Source organism: Rhipicephalus microplus, chromosome 9 (genome assembly GCF_043290135.1).
Source record: "Rhipicephalus microplus isolate Deutch F79 chromosome 9, USDA_Rmic, whole genome shotgun sequence".
Lineage (NCBI taxonomy): Eukaryota > Metazoa > Arthropoda > Arachnida > Ixodida > Ixodidae > Rhipicephalus > Rhipicephalus microplus.
Genome location: NC_134708.1, coordinates 12882434 through 12910206, shown reverse-complemented (window position 1 = coordinate 12910206; position 27773 = coordinate 12882434). Strand labels below are relative to the sequence as shown.

At 44.7% G+C, this 27773-nt stretch overlaps 2 protein-coding genes across 2 annotated transcripts in view; one reads left to right on the top strand and one right to left on the bottom strand.

The window, feature by feature from the left end:
- The window catches only part of LOC119164866 (uncharacterized), a 62951-nt gene extending 40887 nt beyond the window's left edge, over positions 1-22064 (bottom strand). Inside the window, exons 1-2 of the mRNA XM_075872731.1 lie at positions 21929-22064; positions 20757-20799 (exon numbers count right to left, since the gene is read on the bottom strand). The gene's annotated coding sequence lies outside the window, so the exon portion shown is untranslated. The remainder of the gene's footprint in view (positions 1-20756; positions 20800-21928) is intronic.
- LOC119164865 (lysosomal alpha-mannosidase) overlaps positions 8981-27773 on the top strand; it is a 68828-nt gene continuing 50035 nt past the window's right edge. Inside the window, exon 1 of the mRNA XM_075874343.1 lies at positions 8981-9176. Within this exon, the coding sequence (XP_075730458.1) occupies positions 8981-9176 (196 nt within the window). The remainder of the gene's footprint in view (positions 9177-27773) is intronic.

Genomic DNA, 27773 nt, shown 5'->3' with positions numbered 1-27773 from the left:
ATCAATCAATGAGTGCCACGTATATAGGTTACTGGCCGCCAGTATTGAAATCAAGCCGGATAGAAGTTACACTTACAAGGCTTAGAATCGGACACACCTATATACCTCCTGTCAGGTGGGGACCCATTTATGTGTGAGAAATGTGGTGAACAAGTCACTACTCTCCACATTCTCATGCAATGTAGTGGATTAGATCACATCAGGAAAAAAAATCCTTTTCATTACTGTATACCGAGAAAGAATACCATGCACTTCACCCATCGATGCTCATTGCAAAGAACCGCTTTTTAACCACCAGTCATTGTTTGCCTTTTTAGAAGTCGACAGCTTTCACGTCATATACCCAGGCTGTATTCGTTAGCACAACCTTTCAAAAGAGGCTGCTTTAAAGCGTTACAGAAAGCTGCCTTCTTGCTCTTAGGCCTGAAAGGCCTTGAGGAGGCATTTGCGCTGTTCGAACCGTCACTTGTACATATCACGATGACTTGTAGCTCATTACGCATACATAACCATCACTGCCATAATTTTATAGCCCATACACATATTTCACGCTTGTTTATAGCAAGTGATTTTGTGCCTCTTTTTAGCCGTAACACACCCTGTCATTTCAAACATTGATCATCGCCTAACAGACATGGCGTTCTTTGGCGGCTCATGGCCCTTGCGCCATAAATCGCTACAAATAATCACGGAGTTGAGTGCCATTAAACTTCATATAAACATTTTTTCCAATATTTTGTCATAGCTTATTGAAGAATCTGCGAAGAAAATGCTCCCCAATTGTCTGTGAAAGTACATGTACAGCGAAATGGTCATGGTCACTAGTATAGTATAGCAGTGAACATTTCTTTCGGGAATCTCTGTTGTAATGGATAAAATAGTATAACCTTAAGAAAGCACGTTACAGTCTGTTCAAATAATATATGTTATGTCGGTGTGCTTCAACGTGGTCTTTAGTTACAGACTCCCTATTTGTGACGTCCTCTTGCTTGCTCATATGGGTGAATTATGCATCCGTTTTTGTACTCAGCGGGAGCTGACATTGTTCGAAGATACTTTCCATCTTGTCCTCTGCTTCCCTCCAAATTTGTAGTGTAGCAATATGGGCATAGTTCACTCATCGCCATTTAATTATAAATCATCTTTCTCTCGATTGGTTTAGTAGAAAATCTTTAACTTACACGATAGCCTAATAAATACTTCTACTAAGTTCAGTTGCAGATGTCATATTTGCTTATAATCTTTCTTTTTATTATTTTCTTCTATACTCTGAAATTTCTCAGTCTTATACTAAATCCTTAAACACAGAGTAGTATGCAAGCGTTATAAAGCATAGAGTTTCCTAAAATTAACTAGAGAGGGGACTCTGGCTCAGCGATCATTCAGCAACCTTGGGAAGGATCTGTATAATACACAAAATTGTCTGTAGTTTTCTTCCTTGCGAGATTCGAACGTACTTGTCGCTTTGTTGAGTGCTGTGTTTCGGTTTTTTGTATCAAATAAAAGAATGGATAATTGTGAACCTCGTCACTCATATTGAATCGGTTATCCCGAGAGGTGAAGGTGGTGACGCGCGACTGCTAAACCTTTTCTGGTTGTCGTCTCGTGACGAAGCAACTCCAAGCCAAGCGAAGCCAAATGGACTCTAAAGTACGGAGATTAGACAAATTTGCGTATAGTATACCCATCACTTCTACGCTCGCCAAAGCTTTGTGCGTTGCAGCTCGTATAGACACGAGCGCCAGAGTTCGCTCAAGTGTATTTATAGAAAACTCTACGGCATATAAATTTCAGCAAAAATTTGTTTTTTTTTTAATAAAGAGCGCCTGACTCTCTCTACAGCTCTATGGCGTAGTGCAGTCGGAATGCACACTGGTTCACAACAAGTGTTTTAGTTAAACTCCTGTGAGTTCATAGACAAAGAGTGGTTTCTTTCTCGCCTTTCACTACTACATGTGCTGTGTTTTCCTTGCTCCTAATTTCTGCATAAAACACGTGGACAATTACTACAATCGTAAGCGCTGACTCAAAGTATCCCGCACTCTTCGGCTGCACACTGTTATCCTGGCTTGCGCAGTCTAAAACGTACAAACCCAAGTGAAATAAGTTTTTAGCGCACGACAATCGTGTGGGACAAGGCAGAAGGCGCAGGCGTATAGCGTATAGAAGCATTTCTCAACTCATATGGACCAATCCAGAACTTCATTTTAACATATGGTGTAGAAGCGCAAATTCGATGGGGACACAGAGGACAAGAAAACGCGACCCTCGCTACACTCGTAACTAATTTTATTTCAGAAGCAGCCCTTCATATATAACCCAGCGCTGTCTTTGTTATATTACCTATGTGTTATGTGTTATGTTACACGTAACACTATACAACAAAGCCGATTATGAAAGTATGAATAACGAACTTTCCTCTTTTTTTACGATTGTTTTCTCATAGATTTTTGGAAGCGGTCTGTTGACGAAAACCGGGAGCTTTTCAAAGAGAAAAAGCAACAATTATTAAACACCTATATTCCTACCATCACCATTACAGAACGTCCTATTTCTCCGTGGTACAACAACGCATTAAACCGCCTTAACAACAAAAAGAAGAGACATTTTCGCTCGGCTAAGGCATCGAATTCTGAGCAAGCATGGCATAAATATCGCAATACTGAAAAGTTTTACGATTCCATGATTTCAAATTATAAAGCGAACGTTCTTCCCGTCTACCCTCCCAAACATGATACGCACTAACCCCAAACAGTTCTGGAAGGCCATTAACCCAACTCATGTAAAACCTATCTCGTTATGTGATGCACAAAATGTTACAATCCCTGAGTCCTATGTCACAAAAACACTAAATTCTACATTTTGTTCTGTCTTTACCGATGAACCCGAAGATATACTTCCTTGTGCTTCCACTCATGATTTCCCTCTTATGCCTACTGTCATCTTCGAACCTCGCGGTATCATAAAAGTGATCGAGTCATTAAAAGTGACGTCATCAGCTGGAATCGGCTGCATAAATTCAGAAGTTCTGATAAACAATAAACATTTTTCTGCTGTTATACTGTCTCATATTTTTCAGCAATCACTGTGATCTGGAGTGGTGCCATGAGACTGGAAGGTCGGCAAGATCATTTCAATTTCCAAGAAAGGTCGGCCACCCTCTCCTTCCAGCTACCGTCCAATATCAATAACATGCATAAGCTGTAAGCTCATGGAACATATTATCTACTCTCAAATCATGAAATTTCTTTCGTCTGTAAATTTTATTCACCCCAGTCAGCACGGTTTTCAGAAAGGCCTCTTATGTGACACCCAACTCGCGCTTTTTCTTAACGATATCAGCACATGTCGTCATCATAATATTCCTGTTGACGCTCTCTTTCTAGATTTCGAACAAGCCTTTGATAAGGTACCCCACAAACGCCTATTTCTCAAACTTTCGCGCTTAAGCCTTGACCCCGCCGTTTTAAACTGGATCCAAAATTTTCTTTCAAACTGTGAACAGTTGTGCCAACCAGGTATCATCATGCCGTCGTCAAGTGGTCTTAGGTGTTACCCAGGGTACAGTCCTCGGTCCACTCCTGTTCTTAATTTGTATAAACGACCTCCCTAATAATATATCGTCAAGTATCCGTTTATTCGCAGATGACTGTGTCATCTATCGCCCTATTAATGACCCTAATGACTCCTGCATTCTCCAAAACAATCTATTAACAATTACAACGTGGTGCAAAACTTGGCTAATGACTCTAAACATTAACAAAATGTCTGTCATTTCTTCTCACCGTAGGAAACATTACCTGGCTCCAACATACTTTATTTCCGGCTCTAAGTTGTCCCCAGTGGAGTCCTATAGGTATTTAGGTATAAACATAACTCCTGATATTAATTGGACACCCCACATAATAAACATCTGTAACGAAGCAACTAAAGTTCTTGGCTACCTCAGACGAAACTTACGCCTTGTCCCTCATCCTGTAAAACGTTTAGCCTACCTAACATTAGTACGCCCGAAACTCGAATACGCTTGCGCCGTCTGGGGCCCGCACCAAATCTAATCTATCTAAAATGTTGGAATCTATTCAGAATAGGGCAGCAAGGTTCATTTACTCTGAATATTCATATCACTCAAGTCCAACACCAAGCCCAACTTCAGAATCTAGAATTGCGACGCAAGGCCGCTGGACTAACCCCGTTTCACAATTTTTTTCATCAGTGATTGTCTGACGCATCCGGTATTTTGCCCGCACATCGAATCTCTTCTCGTACTAGCCACCGCAGCACTGTTTATCCTGCGCGCACCCGCACACAACTGCCCACATTCGCTCGTTCTTTGTTCAAACAGCAAAGTATTCGAATGATCTTCCACCCGACGTCATGCACCACACAAGCCCAGTTCTGTTCAAAACCCACATCGAAAGAGTTTTGTACCACAGCCCACCCCTCATGTAACACGCCGTACTGGGGCATTTGAGGTATAATAAATAAATAAATAAATCTATTTATTTATTCGTTTATTTATTCATTTATTTATTTACATACCCTAAGGACCCGGGAGGGCATTACATAGGGGGGGATTAGGAAGACTTTCAACATGTGTAATATACATTAAATGTTCAGAAGCATCATTATATAAAGCTTAATTGGAAAAAATTGGGAAAAAAAGGAGTACACACAACAGTGGTGATAAGGATAATAAAAAAAACTGTATATAAACTCTGCAGAAGAAAAGGTACGTTAATAAAAATACAATAGGCTCCAGGTAACAAGTGTAGGCGCGAATAACGCACACAAAAATATTCAAGTAATTCACATGAACAACACCACCGCATAACTACATTAATCGATTGGAACTTCTAAGAACACTTTTACCGCTTTCAGGATTGGTGATGATCCTTTTAGAGTGGCTACATCAGCTGGCAAGGAATTCCAGTTGGTTATTGACAGGGCTAAGGGCGAGTTTTGGTTTTTTTTTTTGTTGTTGTTGTTCTCGGGAAGATGGGATTAACTTTGTTAGGGTGATCAACACGGGCTGAAATGTGTGATGGCGGGAGGATATGCTTGCGCGCTAACTGGGAGTTGCTGTGGAAGAGTGAGTGGAAATTAGATAGCCTTGCAAGTTTACGGCGCGTAGCAAGGGGAGGGCATATTAAGCGATTTCAGTATGAAACTTACGCTTTCATACGGTGAGTATGACGACGTTGTGAAGCGCGCAGCTTTGTTTTGAATTGATTCAACCAGGTAAGTTAAATTTTCATTGCGAGGGTGCCATATCATTGAAGCATACTCCAGCGATGGTCTTATCAGGGAAACGTATGAATGCAGTCTGGTTTCTTTGTTGGCAAGGTATAATCGCCTTTTGAGGATGCCAAGCTTTTTTATTGCTCTAGTAGTGATATGTTCAATGTGAGTGGTCCAGTTTAGATTGGCTGTGAAAAATACCCCAAGATATTTAAAAAATTGTACAGGATCAATTCGAATGTCATTTATGGTGTATGACTTATGCGAAGGGATTAGAGCAGAACAAAATTCCAAGTGCTTCGTTTTCCCTATAATAATTTCCATCTGCTACGTGTCGCACCACCCAGCCAGCCTATCGAGGTCAGATTGTGAAATGGTATTATCGGCAGGGCAAGTTATTTCTTTGTAAATTACGCAGTCGTCTGCAAATAGCCGAATTTGCGAACTTATGTTACATGCTATGTCATTAATGTATATTAAGAACAAAAGAGGACCAAGAACCGAACCTTGGGGAATACCGTATAAAACGCTAGTAGGGTTAGAGATGTAGTTTTACAGATTGGAAGCGGTTAGTAAGAAATTCCAGTGTCCATTGTGTTGTATTATTTTCAAGCTTCAGATTGCGAATTTTTAATTCTAAACGTTTGTAGGGGACCCTATCAAATGCCTTTGAGAAATCGATAAAGATGGCATCCACATGACGCGAAGAGTTAAGAGCAGAATGAAGGTCAGTAATTAACTCGAAAAGTTGCGATTGACATGAGAAATTTTCACGAAAACCGTGTTGGTTGTTTAGGAGCAAGCTATTTAAGTTAAGATAAGCCATTATATTTGTGAATAGGATATGTTCGAGAAGTTTGCAGCATATGGACGTCAAAGAGATTGGCCTGTAGTTATTGGGCTGAGTATTATCACCAGATTTTAATATTGGGATTACGTAAGCAGATTTCCAGTCCTCTGGTAAGCAACCTGTATCTAAAGATTGATGAAAAATTAACGCGAGCAAAGAGGCTGAGAAGTGGCTGGTGAGTTTTAAAAGCTTAGCGCTAATATCATCAGGGCTGGGGCTAGTTTTAAGAGCTAAACTATCTATTGCACAAGCTACACCGTGTGCAGTAATTGTGATAGGAGAAAACAGATTAGAGATATAGTTAGCTGTGGCAAATTTAGGTTGCTATCGAGCGGTCTCTCGATTGTTTGAACTTCGGAAAAAAAAGGTTAAGTTTTTCAGCACAGCCGGCTAAGCTCAGAGTGTTGTAAATAAATAAATAAATAAATAAATAAATAAATGAATAAATAAATAAATAAATAAATAAATAAATAAATAAATAAATATTAAGGTGTCTAAGCTTATCTACCGTGTACTCTATCACTTGAAAACGTTTTTTTTTACAACGATTCTATGTTCGTAGTTCTTTTCTGTGTCACTGGGGATTTTGGTTATACATGAAGGGCTGCTTCTGAAATAAAATTAGTTACGAGTGTAGCGAAGCTCGTGTTTTCTTGTCCTCTGCGTCCCCGTCGAATTTGCACTACTACTCCATATGTTAAAATGATATCTCACCAACTAGCCCAGCTGCCAACCCTATATACTGAATCGAGAGCCTATTTTCTCAAGACGTCAAGTGACCAGAGTGCTATAGCGCCACAAATTGTGCCGAATAGGCTGCTAACGCCAGCAAAGAATAATGCAGTCATTCACGCTGTTTTAAAAGATTGTCTATTGGCGTTTTAACGATTCGTACGCTGCCCCGCCGCGGTGGTCTAGTGGCTGAGGTACTCGGCTGCTGACCCGCAGGTCGCGGGATCGAATTCCGGCTACGGCGGCTGCGTTTCCGGTGGAGGTGGAAATGTTGTACGCCCGTGTGCTCAGATTTGGGTGCACGTTAAAAAAACACCAGGTGGTCGAAATTTCCGGAGCCCTCCACTGCGGCGTCTCTCATAATCATATGGTGGTTTTGTGACGGTAAACCCCACGTATCAATCAAGGGATTCGTACGCAAGGACTTCAGCATACAAGGCTGGAATAACATCGTTATTATGTGATTCAACACACATTACCTGTGCGTACGCTCGCTCACTCACTTTCTCACTCACTCACTCGCTCAATCAATCAATCAATCAATCAATCAATCAATCAATCAATCAATCAATCAATCACTTTTCGTAAGCTCACTGACTCTGCATAATTTTCACGCGCTTGTTGACATAACATTCAACGTTGTGCCTTCTGCTATACTAGGCACTCTACACAACCATTTAACATGGATCCGTGTTTCCATGAAAACATATATTTGTCGCACATGCATAGAGCATTCGTGGACCTTTATTTAATATAGACGTAGCACATATGACACGCATGTGTACGCATGATCACACGCGATGCATCATTTCATCCTGTGTAATTGGACCCGCCAAGCAATAATATTTCATATGAAACACAAAACAAATCTAATGTACAAGGCTGTACAGCTGAATCTGTAGTACAGAAGAATCCGTAGATCACCGCTCTGAAGCAGCCGCACATTCAAGGGCAGCAAGCAGCAATGCACCCGACATAACGGCTGTATTCATGGCAGGCTCTTCAAGACCAAAGTGGCACTGCGTAATATACGCCTTCTGTATACCGTCGTTTGCGCCGGGGAGAGCTGTATTTTTGAGGGCGGTGAATTGCAGCGTTCGGCCAAACTCCCGGACGTTAAAAAAGGTATCGCCCTATAGTAACACGGAACATGTTTCTTCGAGCTGACCAAAAAAAAAAAACAAAAAACAACGAGACTGAAAAACTGAGGCCTCGGTGGCCCTTCCTTTTCCAAGGATCCTCGCATCGTCTTAGAAGGAGGGGTCACTTTAGCGGCGCACGGTGACAATTTGCATTAGCATGGGCCGTTAGTAGCATAAGTGCGTTTTCGCCGTATAGACACACACGCGACCGCTTCAGCGTGTGATTATACGTTTCCCATGGAGCAATGCGTTTCCTCTCGTTCAGCGAGTGGTGCAGTGGGTCACAAATGGCCCGTTCTTAGCCCCGAAAAATTGTCTTCTTCCGTGATGATGACCTGTACGTACGGATCTGCGTGCCGCGCTCGATCAATCACTTTTGACGTCCGGCCCAAGACTCTCCGCGTCTTGTACGTGAGCCGAACTCTTTGAAGGGTGTAGCTTTTTTTTTTTCTCTAAAACATTAGGTGGGTTATTGCCTGTACTAGCGACGTGCGTGGTCGAATTGTTTGCCGTCCGCTTGTATGGCCCGAAAGCCACGAAGACGCGATCACTCTCGCTGTCATTTATTAATCACAAATTGCGTCGATTCAGATATGAGAGCCCGAACGTCGGTTGCAGAAACAGATTTCGGAGTGCACTCGGAGTCTGACAGCGAAACATTTGAAATAGCTTTACTGTTGTGATATTACTAACAGTGAAGCTGTTAAAAATGTTCGCAGCGAAGCGTTTGCTAACGGCGAAGCTGTTCTGGCTCGGCGTAAAAATATGCTTCGCGATTCAAATATATTGCTACGTTGTGCCACGGATAACTCGAAACTCGATAAGGAAGAAGACGATGTCGGAGCTCTCGTGCAGACTGGGTTCCATCTTGTATGCCTGCTTGTTAAATCGATAGTAAGCATACTTATCCGACGCCTTTCAACCCCGTAACATTTTGGTGGAGGGTGTGGGTCCTCCCAAAATCAACATCCACGACGATTCTACGAAGCGGGCGTTCCTTGGCTGCCTCTGTACGATGGCTGATCACGACGAGAACGAGGATTCGTCGGTGCCTTCCCCAAGCGTGCCTCGTCAGACCGCGCAGCGTCCAACAGCGTCGCATCCAGCCCTCACGAACCGCACCGTCGATCTGAAGACTCCACGTGACTCAGGAACCTTTTCCGGCAACGACGACGAGGATGTCGAAAAAATGGCTTCAGCTATACGAACGGGTGAGTGCACTATACAACTGGGACTGGACGCTCATGTTGGCCAATATTCTATTTTACCTTTAGGGCACGGCCAAAGTTTGGTTTTCCGACCATGAGGAAGAAATCACGAGTTGGGATATCTGCAAACACAAATTCATCGACCTCTTTGGCAAGCCCGTTGGACGTCGTCGTTTGGCGCAGAAAGTATACTCGCGCGCCGACTGCAGTCCTGCACCGAGTCGTACGTGACATACATTCAGGGTGCGCTCGCCCTCTGCCGCATGGTTGACGACAAAATGCCGGAATCCGAAAAGGTCGCGACCATTCTGAAAGGAATCGTGGATGATGCCTTCACTCTCCTTGTGTTCCGCAACTCTTCGACAGTGGACGACGTCATTAACGAATGCCGACGCTTTGAAGAAGCGAAAAGTCGTCGTATTACTCCCCAACTTTTCGCGTCTTCCCAACGCGGCTGCCACGTCTACCTGCGAAGACGGCCGTCTCCCTTCAGCCGCTGCTACTTTCGACAATTTTTTGCGCACCGTCCACCGTGAAATCGAGGCAACATCTCCTATTGTTAATCATACCCGTGCCACTGACGTTTCTCGTGCAACAATTTCTTTAATATATACCGTTGTCTGCCAGGAACTGGCCAACGCCGGACTACTGCAGACGCCCTGCCCAGTTAACAGACCTGACCAACTATAGTGTACCTGATATGCCCCGCGGTCCGTACAACCGTCCACGTTACCGGAACTTGGCTTATTGGCGAACCCCCGATGATAGACCTATCTGCTTCTGCTGTGGACAAGTCGGCCACATTTCACGTCATTGCCGTAATTCCTGGAATTGGCAGCCATGGACGCACTACGCCAACACCCGGTGTCCACCTAATGGTTCCCACATGCCAATAAACGTCGACCACGACAATGCTTCGCTACCCATGCCCGCTCGACCAAACCTCTCGCCGTCGCCATCTGGACTTCTGTCCCGCTCACCTAACCGTCGCCGCTCTATCTCTCCCTCCTACCACCACCAGTCCTCGGAAAACTAGCGGGCACAGCTCCTAGAGGTGAGCCTGCCTTGACGACCCGACCCATAATTCCTCTGCGCACGCTACCCGGCCACAAGAACTTGATCAACGCAAATGTAGACGGCACACTTGCAATAGCACTCATTGACACTGGCGCTCACATATCTGTAATGAACTCTAGTCTTCGGGCTCGGCTAAAGAAAGTGCTTACGCCTGCTCCTATATCACTGTAGTTCGAGTAGCTGATGGAGCAACGTTCGCTGTCACTGGGATGTGTGCCGCCCACGTCACTGTGGCTGGATGTCATACTTCTGTTCTGTTTTACGTCCTGGACCACTGCCCACATAAAATCATTCTGGGATTAGATTTTCTGTTGGAACATTCCGCCTTAATTGACTGTTCTGCTGGTGTTGTTCAACTTGCTTTACCACACGCCGTTGACCATCCTGCTCCTGCACCGCCAAGGCTATGCGCCATCGAGTACATTCGCCTATTATGTCGAACGTATATGGATGTCTCTTCCGATCCGCCTGTGGTCGATGGAGATTATGTGGTGTCACCTAACTCTACCGCCCCCTCTTCGTTCAATGTAACGTTCCCGCACACGGTTATCACTCTGTAGGACAACTTGGCACGTCTCCCTATTGTGATGTTTGGAAATTGCGCGCAAGTACTGCCCCGGGGAATATGCCTAGCAACACTTGCCTCGGCCGGCGACTACAACATTTCCGCTTTAACCACTATTCTTGCACCGTGGCTTTAACAGAGGATACACCATCACCTCCCAGTCTTGAGTTGGGCACTACCCGAGATGGCATAACGAAAATGATCGCTCCTGATCTCTTTGCCGAGCATGTGCACGCGCTTCGTGGCCTTCTTGCGTCGTATGAAGACATCTTTGATCTCCACGACCGACCACTACAGGCCAAACGACCATCGTAAAGCATCGGATTAACACCGGCGATGCAAATCCAGTACATCGGCGGCCCTATCGGATATCCTCCTCCGAACGCCACGTGATTCAGAAAGAAGTCGACAAGATGCTTGCTCGGAACATCACTGAGTCTTGTTCAAGCCCCTGGGCTTCACCTGTCGTTCTCGTCAAAAAGAAACATAACAGCTGGCAATTCTGTGTCGACTACCGGAATCTTAACAAGGTAACGAAAAAATACGTGTATTTCTTGCCACGAAGATGACGCCCTTGACTGCCTTAGTGGAGCAATTTATTTTTCTTCCATCGACCTCCATTCCGGCTACTGGCAGATAGCAGTTGATGAGATGGACCGTGAAAAGACAGCATTCATAACTCCCGACGGACTCTATCAGTTTAAAGTAATGCCGTTCGGGTTATGCAATGCCCCAGCTACATTCGAACGAATGATGGACGCTCTCCTTCACAGTTTTAAATGGTCAATCTGCTTGTGTTACCTAGATGACGTCATTGTCTTCTCACCGACTTTTGAAGCACACCTCGAGCGTCTCTCGACTATTCTTTCTGCTTTCCGCAAGACAGGGCTTCAGTTGAACTCGTCCAAATGTCACTTCGGTCGCCGCCAACTCACTGTCCTCGGTCACCTTGTTGATTCTTCTGGTGTTCGTCCCGACCCTGAGAAAATCCGCGCAGTCAAAGAATCCCCTTTACCGACATCCGCGTATGAAGTTCGGAGCTTTCTGGGCCTCTGCTCCTAATTTCGCAGATTTGTGCCGAATTTCGCTCACGTCACGCGCCCACTCACGGAGCTACTGAAGAAAGGTGTGACTTTTGTGTGGGGACCTGAATAAGCCAGGACATTCGCTGAGCTGACCGCCAGACTTACTACGCCACCGATTCTCGGCCTCTTTGATATGTCCGCCCCAACCGAAGTGCGCACCGACGCAAGTGGCCATGGAATCGGAGCAGTTTTGGCACCAAGACAGCATGGCTGCGAGTGCGTCATTGCATACGCTAGCCGTCTCTTATCGCCAGCGGAACGAAATTACTCAAATCACTGAACGTGAATGCCTTTAGCTCGTCTGGGCAGTGGGTAAATTTCGGCCATATTTGTATGAATGGCCATTCACAGTTGTCACTGACCATCATGTCTTATGCTGGCTGTCGTCCTGAAAATATCCTAGTGGACGTCTCGGCCGGTGGGCTCTACGGCTACAAGAATATTCGTACACAGTCATTTACAAATCGGGCCACCGCCATGAAGATGCTGACTGCTTGTCGCGTCATCCAGTCGACCCACCGGACGTTCCTGAGAGCGGCGAGTCTACTTGCGTGCTGGCACTTTCCGCCTTCGGCAACATCGGAGATGAGCAACGTCACGATCCTCACTTGAGAGAGATCATCCTTCGGCTGACTGGTCCCGCAACTCCTCCGTCTCTCCGTATGTTCCTGCTCCAAGACGGCTTATTATATCGCTGCAGCATGCATCCTGGCGGACCTGAGCTGCTACTGGTCATGCCCCAACATATGCGTCAGGCTGTCCTCGCGCATTTACGTGCCATCCCAATGGCTGGTCACTTAGGAGTCTCAAGAACTTATGACCGTGTTCGACGTCGCTTCTTTTGGCCTGGTATGTACCGATCCGTCCATCGTTGCGTCGCTTCTTGTAAGTCCTGTCAACACTGCAAAAAAGCCAACAACCCTTCTAGCAGGACGCCTTCAGTCCATTCAGATACCACCTGAACCATTGTATAGGGTAGGTCTTGACCTACTTAGACCTTTCCTTTTATCGGTCAGTGGGAACAAGTGGATAGCAGTCGCCACGGGCTACACCACTCGGTATGCCATCACGCGGGCCCTTGCTATACCAGTTGTGCAACCGACGTCGCCGACTTTCTCCTAGAAGACGTCATTCTACATCACGGAGCCCCTCGACAACTACTTACCAATCGGGGTCGCTACTTCCTATCCCAAATTATACAATACATATTGCATTCTTGCGCTACAAGACACAAGTACACAACACCCTATCACCCTCAAACCAATGGGCTCGATCACAGAACGGGTGAATCGAACTATCACTGAAATGCTCGCCATGTACGTTTCCACCGACCATCATGACTGGGACGCGGTCCTTCCATTTGTGACATTCGCCTATAATACGTCCCGGCATGATACTGCAGGTTTCACGCCTTTTTTTAGATGCGGAGCATCTAATACTCGAGGCTTGTAGTGCGGCGCCGTCCGCAAGCTTCCTCCTCCTTCTTCCACCATCTGTGCATCCCTTCCTCCTCTACACACCGCGCGCGCTTCACTCCTCCACCATCTGTGCACCCTTCCTCCTCTACACACCGCGTGCGCTTCTCCTCTTCACGAACATTCGCTAGCTGTATGATGTAGCGCGCATGCGCCGTCACGCTTCGAGAACATCGGCAGCTGACGCGCGCGCATGCGCCGTCGCGCTTCGAGAACATCGGCAGCTGACGCGCGCGCATGCGCCGTTGCGCTTCTCCCCCTTCTCGAACATTCGACAGCTGACAGTGCATGCGCCGTCGCGCTGTATATATACTCAAGGTCGGTGCTCGCTCGCTCAGTTGCCGCTCGTCGGTTGGTTTGTACGGCGCGTCGACGTCCGAGGTCGCAATGATCGACGTCCCTTCGACCAGCGCCGGCCAAAGTGTTGGCGGAACCGCAACCAAGTCGTCGTCCGAAGACAAGGCAGCGCGGAGAAGAGCTCGCGACGCCGAACGTAAACGTCGGCGTCGAGCGGAAGATTCTCAACTTAGAGAACGTGAAGCCGCTGAGAGACGTCAGCGTCGAGCAGCAGCACCGGATTCGGCCGCTTTGAAACGTAAGCATCGACAAGAGGACCCGGACTTTCGAAAACGGGAAGCCGAGTGCAAGCGTCGGCGACGAGAGGCCGATCCCGATGCTGCCCGCGAGCGCAAGCGCGCCGAGGTAGCGGCGTGGCGCGCCAAGCAGTATGCCACGCCCAATTAACACCCCGTTAACCAATTATATGCTCCGCATCCTCCTCAGTGTTCCCCCGAGGGAAGCTGCGGGCAATTTTTTTTCTCGTGTATGGACGAGAACCCACGCTACCTTTTGGCACGCTCCTTCCTACCATTACCCACACATCAAACTACGCCCGAGATGTTATCTCTATTCTAGAGGCACGTGAAATCGCTCGCCTGCGTCTCAGTGATCCGCAAGACCGCCAACGACTGCTGTACAATGCCCGCCACTGCGATGTCAACTTCCATGACGATAGTTATAGCGCGAGAACAAAACGACGACACAGAGACAAGAAGGACACGAAAGACACGAGCGCTGTGTCTTTCGTGTCCTTCTTGTCTCTGTGTCGTCGTTTTGTTCTCGCGCTATAACTATCGTCATGCCATACAAACTAGCCCAAGCTGCCACACTTCTAAGTCAGCTTCCAGCGGGGTGACACGGTCCTTCTCGGCACGCCATCACGGTGAGTTGGCCTGTGCAAAAAGCCGACTTCACCATACTCAAGCCCGTACCGTGTCGTGCGCCAAGTTACCGACGTGACCTATGAAAGTGAACCATTTCACAGCGCCCGCTCGTGTTCTGACGTTGTGCACGTCTCTCGGCTGAAGCGATACCACTCGGACCAACCGAGCACCGGGACGGTGCCTTCGCCGCCGGGCGGTGATCCTATAGGTGGCGCCACGGATAACTCGAAACTCGACAAGGAAGAAGACGATGCCGGAGCTCTCGTGCAGACTGGGCTCCATCTTGTATGCCTGCTTGTTAAATCGATAGTAAGCATATTTCTCCGCCACCTTTTCCCCGTAACAATATCGTCATCATTAAACGGCACGTGCGTTCTCTTGTGCTTGGGTCCCAGAACGCGTGCGTCCATTTGACAGGGGAATAGCAAGGGCATGAAAGAAAGAAAGAAAGAAAGAAAGAAAGAAAGAAAGAAAGGAAGAAAGAAAGAAACAAAGAAAGAAAGAAAGAAAGAAAGAAAGAAAGAAAGAAAAAGCAAAGCAAGAAAGCAAGCAAGCAAGCAAGAAAGAAAGAAAGAAAGAAAGAAAGAAAGAAAGAAAGAAAGAAAGAAAGAAAGAAAGAAATTGGCCCCGTATCTGCATGTTTCACTGCAAATGTCGTCGAAAGATGATAGTCTTGCGTGTAGAGAGAGCGAACAAAACGTTTATTTGATGTTCTCCGCGAGAAATTCGGTGAATTGTATTTTGGAAGCGCTGCGTGAGAGAGTCGCGATCCGGGCAGCGAAGGCGAACGAGCGCATCGAGGCACGTTAGACCCGAGCGTCATCTGGCAGTTATCTTCGAAAACTAGGGAAGGCGTGAGCACCCGCGGAGAAAGATGCGCGCCTGTCTTGGAGGCGATAAGGAGTAGAACGCAAAGCGATGGGCAGGTGCCACCACCGTGTCGTCTTGGCAAAGTGTTGGAAACACTTGCCCTTTTGGGCATCGCGTAGCACTGTAAGCGCAGCGTAATAACCGCTAAGGTCCTCAGAATTACTTGTGTATGCCTTCTTTAGCATAAAGGCACACATGCAAAACATTGACGTGTTGTTATGGTGCCTACGATATGCGCAATAATTACTTTTCAATTGACATTCACACAGATATGAACGCTGAAACTTGAGCAACATTGGTGGGCTCTGTGAATGGGGTTGGCCGTTGGAGGCCAACCCCATTCACAGACAGACAGACAGACAGACAGACAGACAGACAGACAGACAGACAGACAGACAGACAGACAGACAGACAGACAGACAGACAGACAGACAGACCAAAATTTTGGCGTCGAAGGTCCCTAAGAAAGACAGAAGGAAAAAAAGACAAGGGGAAAATCTTGGTAAGAAAAAACCCCGAAAACACGATCTGAAGGCAAGCGTCTCAACCATGCATTCGGCTATCCACGGGCGCTTACATAACGCTGATAGCCTTGTATGGAAAGAGGATTCAGAAGGAGGAAGGTGAGGAGAGAAAAAGTAAAGGATAGCATATGAAGAATGAGAAAGACGAAATAGAGAGAGAGAGAGAGAGAGAGAGAGAGAGAGAGAGAGAGAGAGAGAGAGAGAGAGAGAGAGAATCGAAAAAAGGAAAAAGGGACGCCGCACTGAACTATCTTGGTTCTCTGCGGCGTCCCTCATTATCATATGGGGATTTTGGGACGTAAAACCACAGACATTATATATTGTGTATATAGAAAAAAAACATGCATTTTGGCACTCTACAGGAAGCAGCGGAAGCCAGCACATAAGAGTTTGAGTAGGGAACAAGCGGTGACATGGAGAAGACTATACAAGCGGGAACCTACCCGCACGGAACATTGATGGACGCTATGTATCCGGGAGCGTTCAGGCGGGGCTGCCAGTTTTGCCCTCCAGACACGTGCAGCACTCTGCGCCACATGGTGCTGGAGTGTCGCAACAAACGGGACATACCACCGTCTTCACCGCCAAGTGCAAACGCAAACGAAGAGAAAGAAACGGATAAAGAGGAAGCATTCGAAGACCAGCGGGAGGCTCTGCTGGTGATGCAAGACCCTTGGCAACCAGCTGCGATTGGTGAACCGGGCTCGAGCGACGGCAGCCAGACATGGCTATAGCTGGACTGAGGAGGCCACCCACCTTAGGGCTAAAGTACAAAGAGCCTGGTCCAAATAAGGAAGGAAGGAGGAAGGAAGCAACAAAAGGGAGAAGGCAGGGAGGTTAACCAGAAAGACAAGGTCCAAATAGAGTTCACTTCATTCATTTCATACGGCAAGAACGACTTCACTTCGGTAAGGCTTGAACAATCGCGATGAAAGCTGGATTAATTGATGTGTTATCATTTCTATAGCAAACTCGCAGCAAGCAGGGCAGAACACAAAGAACATGAAAAAATTCAGCTGCGTGCTCCACAACGTCAGATTCCCTTCCAATATAGTTCTGAAAAGATAACCAGGTGTAGCCTGTTTCTAGCATACATGCGTTGGAGCGTCTGTCTCTGGGCAAAGATGAGTAATGTTCAGTGAATATGAGTTTAAGCTATGTGTATACTACGCAGTACACAGTTTGTATTTGAGTAGTTAATTGCATCCTCCTTTGTTGTTTGAGTTAAATTTGGCTTAGAAATTTTCACACACACACACACACACACACACACACACACACACACACACACACACACACACACACACACACACACACACACACACACACACACACACACACACACACACACACACACACACACACACACACACACACACACACACACACACACACACACACACACGCACGCACGCACGCACGCACGCACGCACGCACGCACGCACGCACGCACGCACGCACGCACGCACGCACGCACGCACACACACACACACACACACACACACACACACACACACACACACACACACACACACACACACACACACACACACACACACACACGCACGCACGCACGCACGCACGCACGCACGCACGCACGCACGCACGCACGCACGCACGCACGCACGCACGCACGCACGCACGCACGCACGCACGCACGCACGCACGCACGCACGCACACACACACACACACACACACACACACACACACACACACACACACACACACACACACACACACACACACACACACACACACACACACACACACACACACACACACACACACACACACACACACACAGCCTTGTAGTTTTGGCAGACATATTAGAACCGATGTGCCGACGATGTACGAACGTAGAACAAAGAAATAACAACGAAAAGAGATATTTAAGGGCTACACGTTTGTGACGATTGTGACGACAATGCAAGTTGTTTCATGAAACTAATGTATATATTTTTCTCTGCAACTTTTTTTTTACATATCGCGCATAACTATAGAAAAATTGTATGCAGTTATAGTCAGAAACACCGTGTGCATAAAGGAGAACACGGTAATATGATCTGGGTGAACTGGAGTGTGACATAGAGTAACTTTGAAGACGCGACATCACGGGATGAAATCCCGGTATTTTCACGTGGATAAATCATCTACAACATATGCCAGATATTTAAATAGCGTGCGTATTTCTGTATGCATAGGTGACATAATGTCGAAAATTTCTGCTGTCAAACGGTGACAGAAAAAAAAATACCATTGCTCAAAAGGCTCGGGTGTCCAACAGGATCATAAATGGAAATACTACACAAGATGTAGAAAGATTAAATTAAACCAAAAGCGAGATACGTGTAGATGATTTATGTACGATAAGAACGCTGAATATTCCTTCGTTCCTGAACTAAACACTCACTGGAGCATCAGTTATTTCATTTACATCCTTACTTTCCTTACATAGTTTCACAACTTAACAATTGAAGTATGTTAGCGACATGTGTTCATAATTTATGATGCCTATTACTTAGCTTGTAACTATTATATGTTCAACGATTCATCTATAGCTTACGGTAACAATACGCCGTTCACATTCAGGGTGATGCCACGGTATACATCATTCTTGAAGACCGTGAAAATGTGATCATTGTAAACGTATCCACGTAATGCTTCCTTATTTGTATACAATATCGCAGCATTGCCTAGCTTGTTCCCTCGCTAGCTTATTAATATTTGATGAAGTCATCGTATAACGCAAAACAAACAAAAACAAGACAGGTGACTGTATATTAGGTGCAGAAACTTCCTTATTTGGCCCGCGGAAAACCACAAGAAACGTTTGTTTACAAAAGCATTAACAAAAGTAGCGCCCGTATTGTTCGTACTGCATCACGATTTGTGTTTACTTTAGCTTTCGACGACTTCAAGCACTAAGTTCATACTCATGGAAGACAGACTTTGAAATTACGACGTAAAATACTTGCGATTAAATTTATTTTTCTCCTAAAAAAATAAGGCTTTTTCCATCCTCCTGCAAGTGTTAGAATGCTAGCCTATACATCTATTGTAAGACCTAAATTGGACTATGCATGTATAATCTGGGACCCTTACACAAAAACTAACATTCATGCACTTGAGATGATTCAGCATAAAGTGGTTCGGTTCGTTTACTCTAAATACCGTTCGAGCGATTCCCCAACCCAACTCGTGAGAGACCATAACATACCAACCTTAGAACTAAGACGTAAAATCCAAACATTAAAATTTCTTTATCTTCTCAAGAATAACAAATTGTCAATGAGACCAGAACAATACATCCAACCACTCACCGCTCGCAGAACAAGACACCGGCATGCCGACTCTCTAACGCCCTTCAATGCTAGAACTAACATTTTCAAATTCTCATTTTTCCCGCGCACTGTAACCAAATGGAATCAATTACCAGCATTATTCATAAATAGCATAGACTCAATTGATTATATTGTATCTTGACCTGTATTGTTAAAGTGTTAAATGTATTTCTTATTCATTGTTTGAGTTATGTCCTTATTCTTCGCGCTTTTTATGTTCTTGATCTTCTGTTGTCCTTATTACGAGCTTTGTAAATACGTCCCTCCTGCTTGGGCCCTTCACTGGGCCTGCAGTATTATGTAAATAAATAAATAAATAATCCTGCCCATATCGGCGTCCGTTAACAAGAAAGCTATAACCAGACACCATTACTCTGAATCCTCAACTTCAAAATGAGGAAGATGATAATTTCGGGAAGAATGGCACAACCCTGACCGGGCGATCAGCCACGAAACGTGGGGTTGTAGAATTAGTGAATAAATAAATAAATAAATAAATAAATAAATAAATAAATAAATAAATAAATAAATAAATAAATAAATATAAATAAATACATAAATAAGAGAAAAAAGAGAGAAAGACGAAAAAGAGAGGGTGAAGGGTATATGCAAAAACATGCAATACATAAGACCCTCCAGTTTTCTTTTTATTTCCCACAAACTATAAACAAATGGTCGTGCTGCTATTACCATTGATTGATTCAGTTTAATCGTATGACCTGAATAATTTATGATACTATAACGTTAAAATGAATAAGTGGTTAGTTCTTTATTTTCTGCTTTTTCGACTTCTGCGTTTTGTTTGCAATTTAACCCTTCCTGTTAGGGCCCATGTGGGCTTGCAGAATGTAATAAATAAATAAATAAATAAATAAATAAATAAATAAATAAATAAATAAACACCTAGATAAATAAATAAATAAATAAATAAATAAACGAATTCTATATGAAGATAATAATTAAAATTCGGACAGATGAAACGTATACTGCATAAATCGATGCTATAGCTAAACTGAACGCGTTCAGCAAGTCGTCAAGTGTTGTACGCAGTCAATGTTTTTCAAACCGCATGAGTATGTTATTGGATTCACAAGGGAACAGTTTTCGGTGTTACAAAATAATTTCTCGTTGCATATCGACGTTAAGACGTTAGTGTCACGATCATATCGTGAGAGATGTGCGAGCGTATACAACCAAAATATTCTGCTATATCTCGTGCTTGAAGCAATCATGGACCCATCATGACGTCACTGACATGTCATTTATTCCATGGAGAATTACGTAAATCTAAAGCCATTTATGCGCGGTATCACACAGCGATTTTTTTTTGAAAGAACTCATTTTTTTTGTTTTTCTTTCTATTTTTGAAACACATTGGTTCACTTGGCATGCACTTTTCTTAAGCATAGAGGCATCACTTACGTTTGCGTGATTTGACCTTTTCCCACGATGTTTGTGTTCCACTCTGTAAAAGTAAATACTGTACACTTCATATACCTGATACCTACACTTTTCTAAATGAACGTCTGCAAATTCTAATCAATGTGAATGAACTCGCATAAACCTCTCTCTCTAAACGTGTTGTTAAACCATATTGGTTCAGTGTATCGGCATAGTATAAGCCAGACCTCAAGGACCATGTGGGTTACAATCTTCGTATTAAAAAAAAAAAACTTGCATTGTTTTTGTCAGTTTTATCAACTGTTGCTAATGATGCTGCCGTTTTTTTTTTCTCTCGTCAGTGCTTGTGTTTTTTACTGCATAATTTCTTAATGATCTTCACAACCCTGTTTAACAGTGCTAGGGTGGTATGGCCATTGTCAGACAGTTAATCTGCTTTTATAGCCTATCTCTTGACATGTATGTGGTTAAAAAACAATAAAATAGAATTAGCACACTGCTGCTGGTTTCAGGTTGACCCTAAGTGATTCAAACTGCACAATGGTTTCTGCCTGCATTACTTAATTGACGCTTTAATGACGAAGGACATAGACGAGACTATACTGTCCTAAATTACCTGATACGTACATATAGTTGTTGATGCAAGGCTACACATGTGACGTAGATTCAAATAATGTCGGGAAAGGCCACCTTAATTTAAAACGGTGAAGAGTACCAGACTGGAAAGTATACTGTTATAGCACGTTGAGCCCTGCAGGAAACTTTGTGTGTTTCGCAACATTCCATGTGTCAAACAAAAAGCGTGCCTTCAAAGCAGACGTATATTCTCTATTAGAAGGGGTGTCATGTGCCACCGTGGGCGCTTTCAACATCATACATTATAGGAAAGATTTCAGGAAGCAGCCACACTGCGTAAGATATTACATAGTGTTTGTCTTGAAAATGTTTCAATTTTCCCGCTAGCTTGGTGTTTAAATATCCACTCCGCCAATCAGTGATAGCAGGATCAGCCGGTGGTCAGTCGGGAACGGATGAAAAGGCGGAACCGAATCAAGCGAAAAGAATGTCTAGTGTATCATACGAGCGAAGCACTTGACCATCGTCTCTCCTCGCGCAACTTTCACAGGTAAGAAGGTCCCCAAAACCGAGTGTTGAGCAATGGAATCTGCGAAATACCAGTAGAACTAACTCACCCGTTTTCCGTTACACGGCGCTGTATTTTCGTCGCTCAAGCAGGGGGGCTACACCCAACGGCGCAGTCTTCTCTCCTCGTTACGTGGTCATCGGCGAAGCCACCACTGCCCGGCGGTCCGGCGGCACGCCGCGACCTGCGGCCTCGGCCGGACCTGCCAGACCCCCTCCGTGACCGGCTCCGCCAATGGAGTCACTCGCCGGGCATGCCCCTGCTTGGAGCCGTCCAATCGGCGAGCGATGGCAGTGCGCCGCCACCGTCTGATAGGCCAGAGCGCGCCAGCACACCTGGTCGCCGGCATCCAATCGGAGCTTCGCGGCTCTGACGTTGGGTTGCGGACCGGGGGCTGTCTCCGGATCGAAATACCTGCTGTTGCAGGCGGCCTCGTTCTTGGAGCGTGAGCACAGCGGGAGGCTGGCTTGGCGCAGACGAGGCCGGCGTGCTGAAGGGGGGAGGGGGGGGGGAGTGATAACTTTTCCCACGCGAGGGGAAAAGTGTATACTGGTGTGCGCCTGATCTGCGTGCTTCACGCCCACTCTGTTTACACCAAGGATTGCCGCTAATGACGTTAACTTAACTGACTTCTGACAAGGAACTAACAATGATGAAAAGAGGACACACACAGGGCGTCCGTGCAGTGTGTTCGAGTTATCAGCACCATGCCTGTCCCGTTGATGTCGAAATGTAGTGGGAAAGAACAGCGGGACATACTGTAGGTGAGGCACAGCCTGGTAGTGTAGTTAGCTGTTGCATTATAACGAGTAGGCTAGCACTGTCGCGTTTCTGTTGTTTTGTTCTCGCAGCTCTAGCTCACAGCTATCATGTATGCATAACGCGGCATAGCATATGTCATATCATATCACATCATATCATATCACATCATATCATAGCATAGCATAGCATAGCATAGCGTGTGTAGGTCTTTACAGGTATTGACGAATTAGAATTTTTCGCTGGCAGTTGTCAAATAAAGAAATAAGAAGGGGTAGTAAACTTAATCCTAACCGCGTGTTTATTGCCATAAATTGTAGTACTAAAAATAGTAAAATGGAATGATTCAGGCGGAGGATGAATAATTGCAAAGATTGTCCACAGTTGCTCGAACCGAATGCCACTCATGGTGTGCAAAGAAAAATGTATGAAGGATAATGAAATACGAGGCACTGGTTCGCCATGCTGCGCTGGCAAGACGATATAAAGAAAGAAAAAAAAACAACGTTCTTCTTCTTGTTTTTCTTCTTCTTCTTCTTGTCTTGTTTTCACTGTTTTCATCACACACACACACACACACACACACACACACACACACACACACACACACACACATATATATATATATATATATATATATATATATATATATATATATATATATATATATATATATATATATATATATATATATATATATATATATATATATATATAGATAACTTCAAAGCAATATTTTTGCGGTTGTTTCATTTACCTTGCTCGTTCATTGCAACGCATCACTGACGTGATGTCATACACCGATAATAAACACATGGTTATAAACTGCAAGTCCCAGGCAGTCAAAGTATTCGAGTTTGAAGAGCGAAGTCTGCACAAAGTCAACGTTTTGGTGCGGAGACGCCATGCACACAGTTTCGTGTATATGTATAGAAGAATCTCCTTTGCTTTCAACTAATTTTTTCCATAAATTTATTTATTTATTTATTTATTTATTTGTACATACTGCAGGCCCTAATCGGGCCCATGCAGGAGTGGATACATAGAAGTAACATGAGGCATAATAACGCTCCATAAAAAGAAAAGAAAGAAAGTATTGATACACATAGGATACTTCATGATTCACATGTGTACATTTTTAGAAAAATCAATCTCTTTTAGACAGTTGACAAAAGATTCCAGCGTAGAACAATTCACAGCATTGACTGGCAGCCTATTCCAAAAACTAATGGCCATTGGGAATAAAGAATACTTATGTGTACTGACCCGGCTAGCAGGTTGAAAGATGACCTTATTATTGTTTGTCCTGAGTGAGTGTTTAACTGGGTCCTTTAAGTACAGATTGCGTGGTATCTCAAAATGATCATGATAGAGTAAGTATAGCAAACTTTAACCTAGCAATTATTCTTCGTTGGGAAAGTGGCTGAAGATTCGCTCTATTAATTAAGTCAGTGACGCTTGAATGAAATGAAACATCTTTTGAAGAAAAAACGGTGTTCCTCTGTGGAAAGGAAAAAAAAAGTCAGTTGCGAGGGTGTCATGATACATACCTCACTGAACCTTCGAAGAGATAGTTTAGCTCAATCACTTTTATACCTTCACTGCAACGAGAGTGATCCTCTGGGTCGTTTATTTTTTACTTACAGTGGTATGAAGTTGTGAGGAAAGGACTATACCAGAAGAGCCCCCTCCTAAAATTGGGCTTGAATTTGGCGGTTCAGGTGGTTATTTTCTTTGGTGGTATACCATTCTATATGTTCTAGACGCGGGAGCGTTCTCAATGATGTATGCGATTTCCTACCGAAGGCAGAAAGAACTCGATGGTAAGGAGAACCACATTCAGTTCCTTTTTCAAACGTATTTTCTATTACTGTGGTTTACTTAATTATTGTCTGACAGTGCAGCTGTGTGTGAGCTATATAGGCGAAAACTGTGGGATCGTGCTCACAAAACTGCGTGGGCATGTGCCACAAAAAGCGGGTATGTGCCAAGCAGCTCCGAGCACAATATATAGCCGCACATAGTATAGCAAATGCGTGGAAAATCTGGTTAACCTCCCGGCCGTTCTTTTCCTCCTGTTTTCCTTCCTTTCCTTCTAATTCTAAACGCGTGGAAAAGGTAAGTGAGGGTGAAGAATGGTTTAAGAGTGAGGAGGAATGAGAGGAAGATCATCATCATCATCATCAGCCTGACCACGTCCACTGCAGGACAAAGGCTTCTCCCATGTTCCGCCAGTTAACCCGCGGTCCTGTGCTTGCTGCTGCCAATTTATACCCGCGAACTTCTTAATCTCATCTACCCACCTAACCTTCTGTCTCCCCCTAACCCGCTTGCCTTTTCTGGGAATCCAGTTAGTTACCCTTAACGACCAGCTGTTATCCTGTATACGCGCTACATGCCCGGCCCATGTCCATTTCTTCTTGATTTCAGCTATGGTATCCTTAGCCCCCGTTTGTTCCCTAATCCACTCTGCTCTCTTCTTGTCTCTTAAGGTTACACCTACCATTTTTGTTTCCATTGCTCGCTGCGTCGTCCTCAATTTAAGCTGAACCCTCTTTGTAAGTCTCCAGGTTTCTGCTCCGTAGCTAAGTACCGGCAAGATACAGCTGTTATATACCTTCCTCTCGAGGGATAGTGGCAATCTACCTGTCATAATTTGAGAGTGCTTGCCAAATGTGCTCCACCCCATTCTTATTCTTCTAGTTACTTCAATCTCGTGGTTCGGCTCCGTGGTTATTACCTGCCCTAAGTAGACATAGTATTCTACAACTTGAAGTGCACTTTTACCTATCTCGAAGCGCTGCTCTTTTCCGAGGTTGTTGTACATTACTTTCGTTTTCTGCAGATTCATTTTAAGACCCACCTTTCTGCTCTCCTTGTCTAACTCCATAATCATGAGTTGCAATTGGTCCCCTGAGTTACTGAGCAATGCAATGTTATCGGCGAAGCGCAGGTTACTAAGGTACTCTCCATTAACTTTTATCCCTAACAGTTCCCATTCTAGGCTTCTGAAAACCTCCTGCAAGCACGCGGTAAATAGCATTTGGGAGATTGTGTCCGCCTGCCTTACACCCTTCTTGATTGGTATTTTGTTGCTTTCTTTATGAAGCACTATGGTAGCAGTTGATCCCCTGTAGATTTCTTCCAGGATGTTTATATATACTTCATCGACGCCCTGATTCCACAGTGTCTGCATGACGGCTGATATTTCTACTGAATCAAACGCCTTCTTGTAATCAATGAAGGCTATGTATAGTGGTTGGTTATATTCTGAGCATTTCTCTATTACCTGATTGATAGTATGAATGTGGTCGATTGTTGAGTAGCCTGTTCGAAATCCTGCTTGTTCCTTTGGTTGATTGAATTCTAATGTTTTCTTTACTCTGTTAGCAATTAGCTTTGTAAATAGCTTGTATACTACAGAGAGCAAGCTAATCAGCCAATAATTCTTCAGGTCCTTGTCATCTCCTTTCCTATGGATTAAGATGATGTTAGCGTTCTTCCAAGACTCTGGTACTCTTCCCGTCAGGAGACACCTCGTAAACAGCGTGACTAGTTTTTCTAACACAATTTGTCCTCCATCTTTCAGCAGATCTGATGTTACCTGATCCTCACCAGCAGCTTTGCCTCTTTGCTTGCTCTCCAAAGCTTTTCTGACTTCTTCTATCATTACTGGTGGGGTGTCATCTGGGTTACTGCTAGTTTTCATAGTAATAAAGTCGTGGTTGTCCCGGCTACTGTACAGATCTCTGTAAAACTTCTCCGCTATTTTAACTATGCTATCCATATTGGTAGTTATTTTGCCTTCTTTGTCCTCTAGTGCATACATTCGATTTTTGCCTACCCCAAGTTTCCTCTTCACTGCTTTGACGCTTCTTCCGTTTTTCAGAGCGTGTTCAATTCTCTCCATGTTATACCTTCTTACATCGGATACCTTACGCCTATTGATCAACTTCGAAAGCTCTGCCAGTTCTATTTTGTCTGTTGTACTTGAGACGTTCATGATTGGACGCTTCTTAATGAGATTCTTCGTTTTCTGGGAAAGCTTGCCAGTGTCCTGTCTAACTACCCTGCCTCCAAGTTCCACTGCACACTCCGTAATGATACTCGTCAGATTATCATTCATTGTATCTATGCTAAGGTTAGTTTCCTCACTAAGAGCCGAGTACCTGTTCTGAAGCGAGACTCTGAATTCCTGTACTTTCCCTCTCAGTGCTAGCTCATCGATTGGCTTCTTGCGTATCAGTTTCTGTCGTTCTTTCTTCAAGTCTAGGCGAATTCGAGACCGTACCATTCTATGGTCACTGCATCGTATCTTGCCAACCACTTCCACATCCTGCACAATTCCTGGGTGTGCAGTCATTATAAAGTCTATTTTGTTCTTATTTTTGTCATTAAGACTCCTCCATATCCACCTGCGGTTTCCTCGTTTTCGGTAGAAGGTAATCAAAATCCGTAAATCATTGCGTTCTGCGAATTCTACTATAGTAGCTCTTCTCTGGCGTTTCTAGTACCGATGCCATAATCTCCTACTGCCTGGTCTCCAGCCTGCTTCTTCCCTACCTTTGCATTAAAGTCTCCCATCAGTATTGTATAGTGTGTTTTTACCTTACTCATTGCCGATTCCACGTCTTCATAGAAGCTTTCAACTGAAGCGTCATCATGGCTGGATGTAGGCGCGTAGGCCTGTACCACCTTCATCTTGTATTTCTTATTGTGCTTAAATACAATACCTACTACCCTTTCATTAATGCTATAGTATTCCTCTATGTTTCCAGCTATGTTTCTGTGAATTAGGAACCCCACTCCCAGTTCTCTTCTGTCAGCCAAGCCCCGATAGCAAAGGACGTGCCCATTCTGTAGCACTGTATAGGCCTCATCTGTCCTCCTAACCTCACTGAGCCCTATTATATGCCATTTAACACTCTCTAGCTGCTCGAATAGTACAGCTAGACTTCCCTCACTAGATAAGGTTCTTTCGTTAAACGTTGCCAAGTTCAGGTTCCAATGGCGGCCTGTCCGGATCCAGAGATTCTTAGCACCCTCTGCTGCGTTGCAGATCTGACCACCACCGTGGTCAGTTGCTTCGCAGCTGCTGGGGACTGAGGGCCGTGAGTTATTTCACGTATGCATGT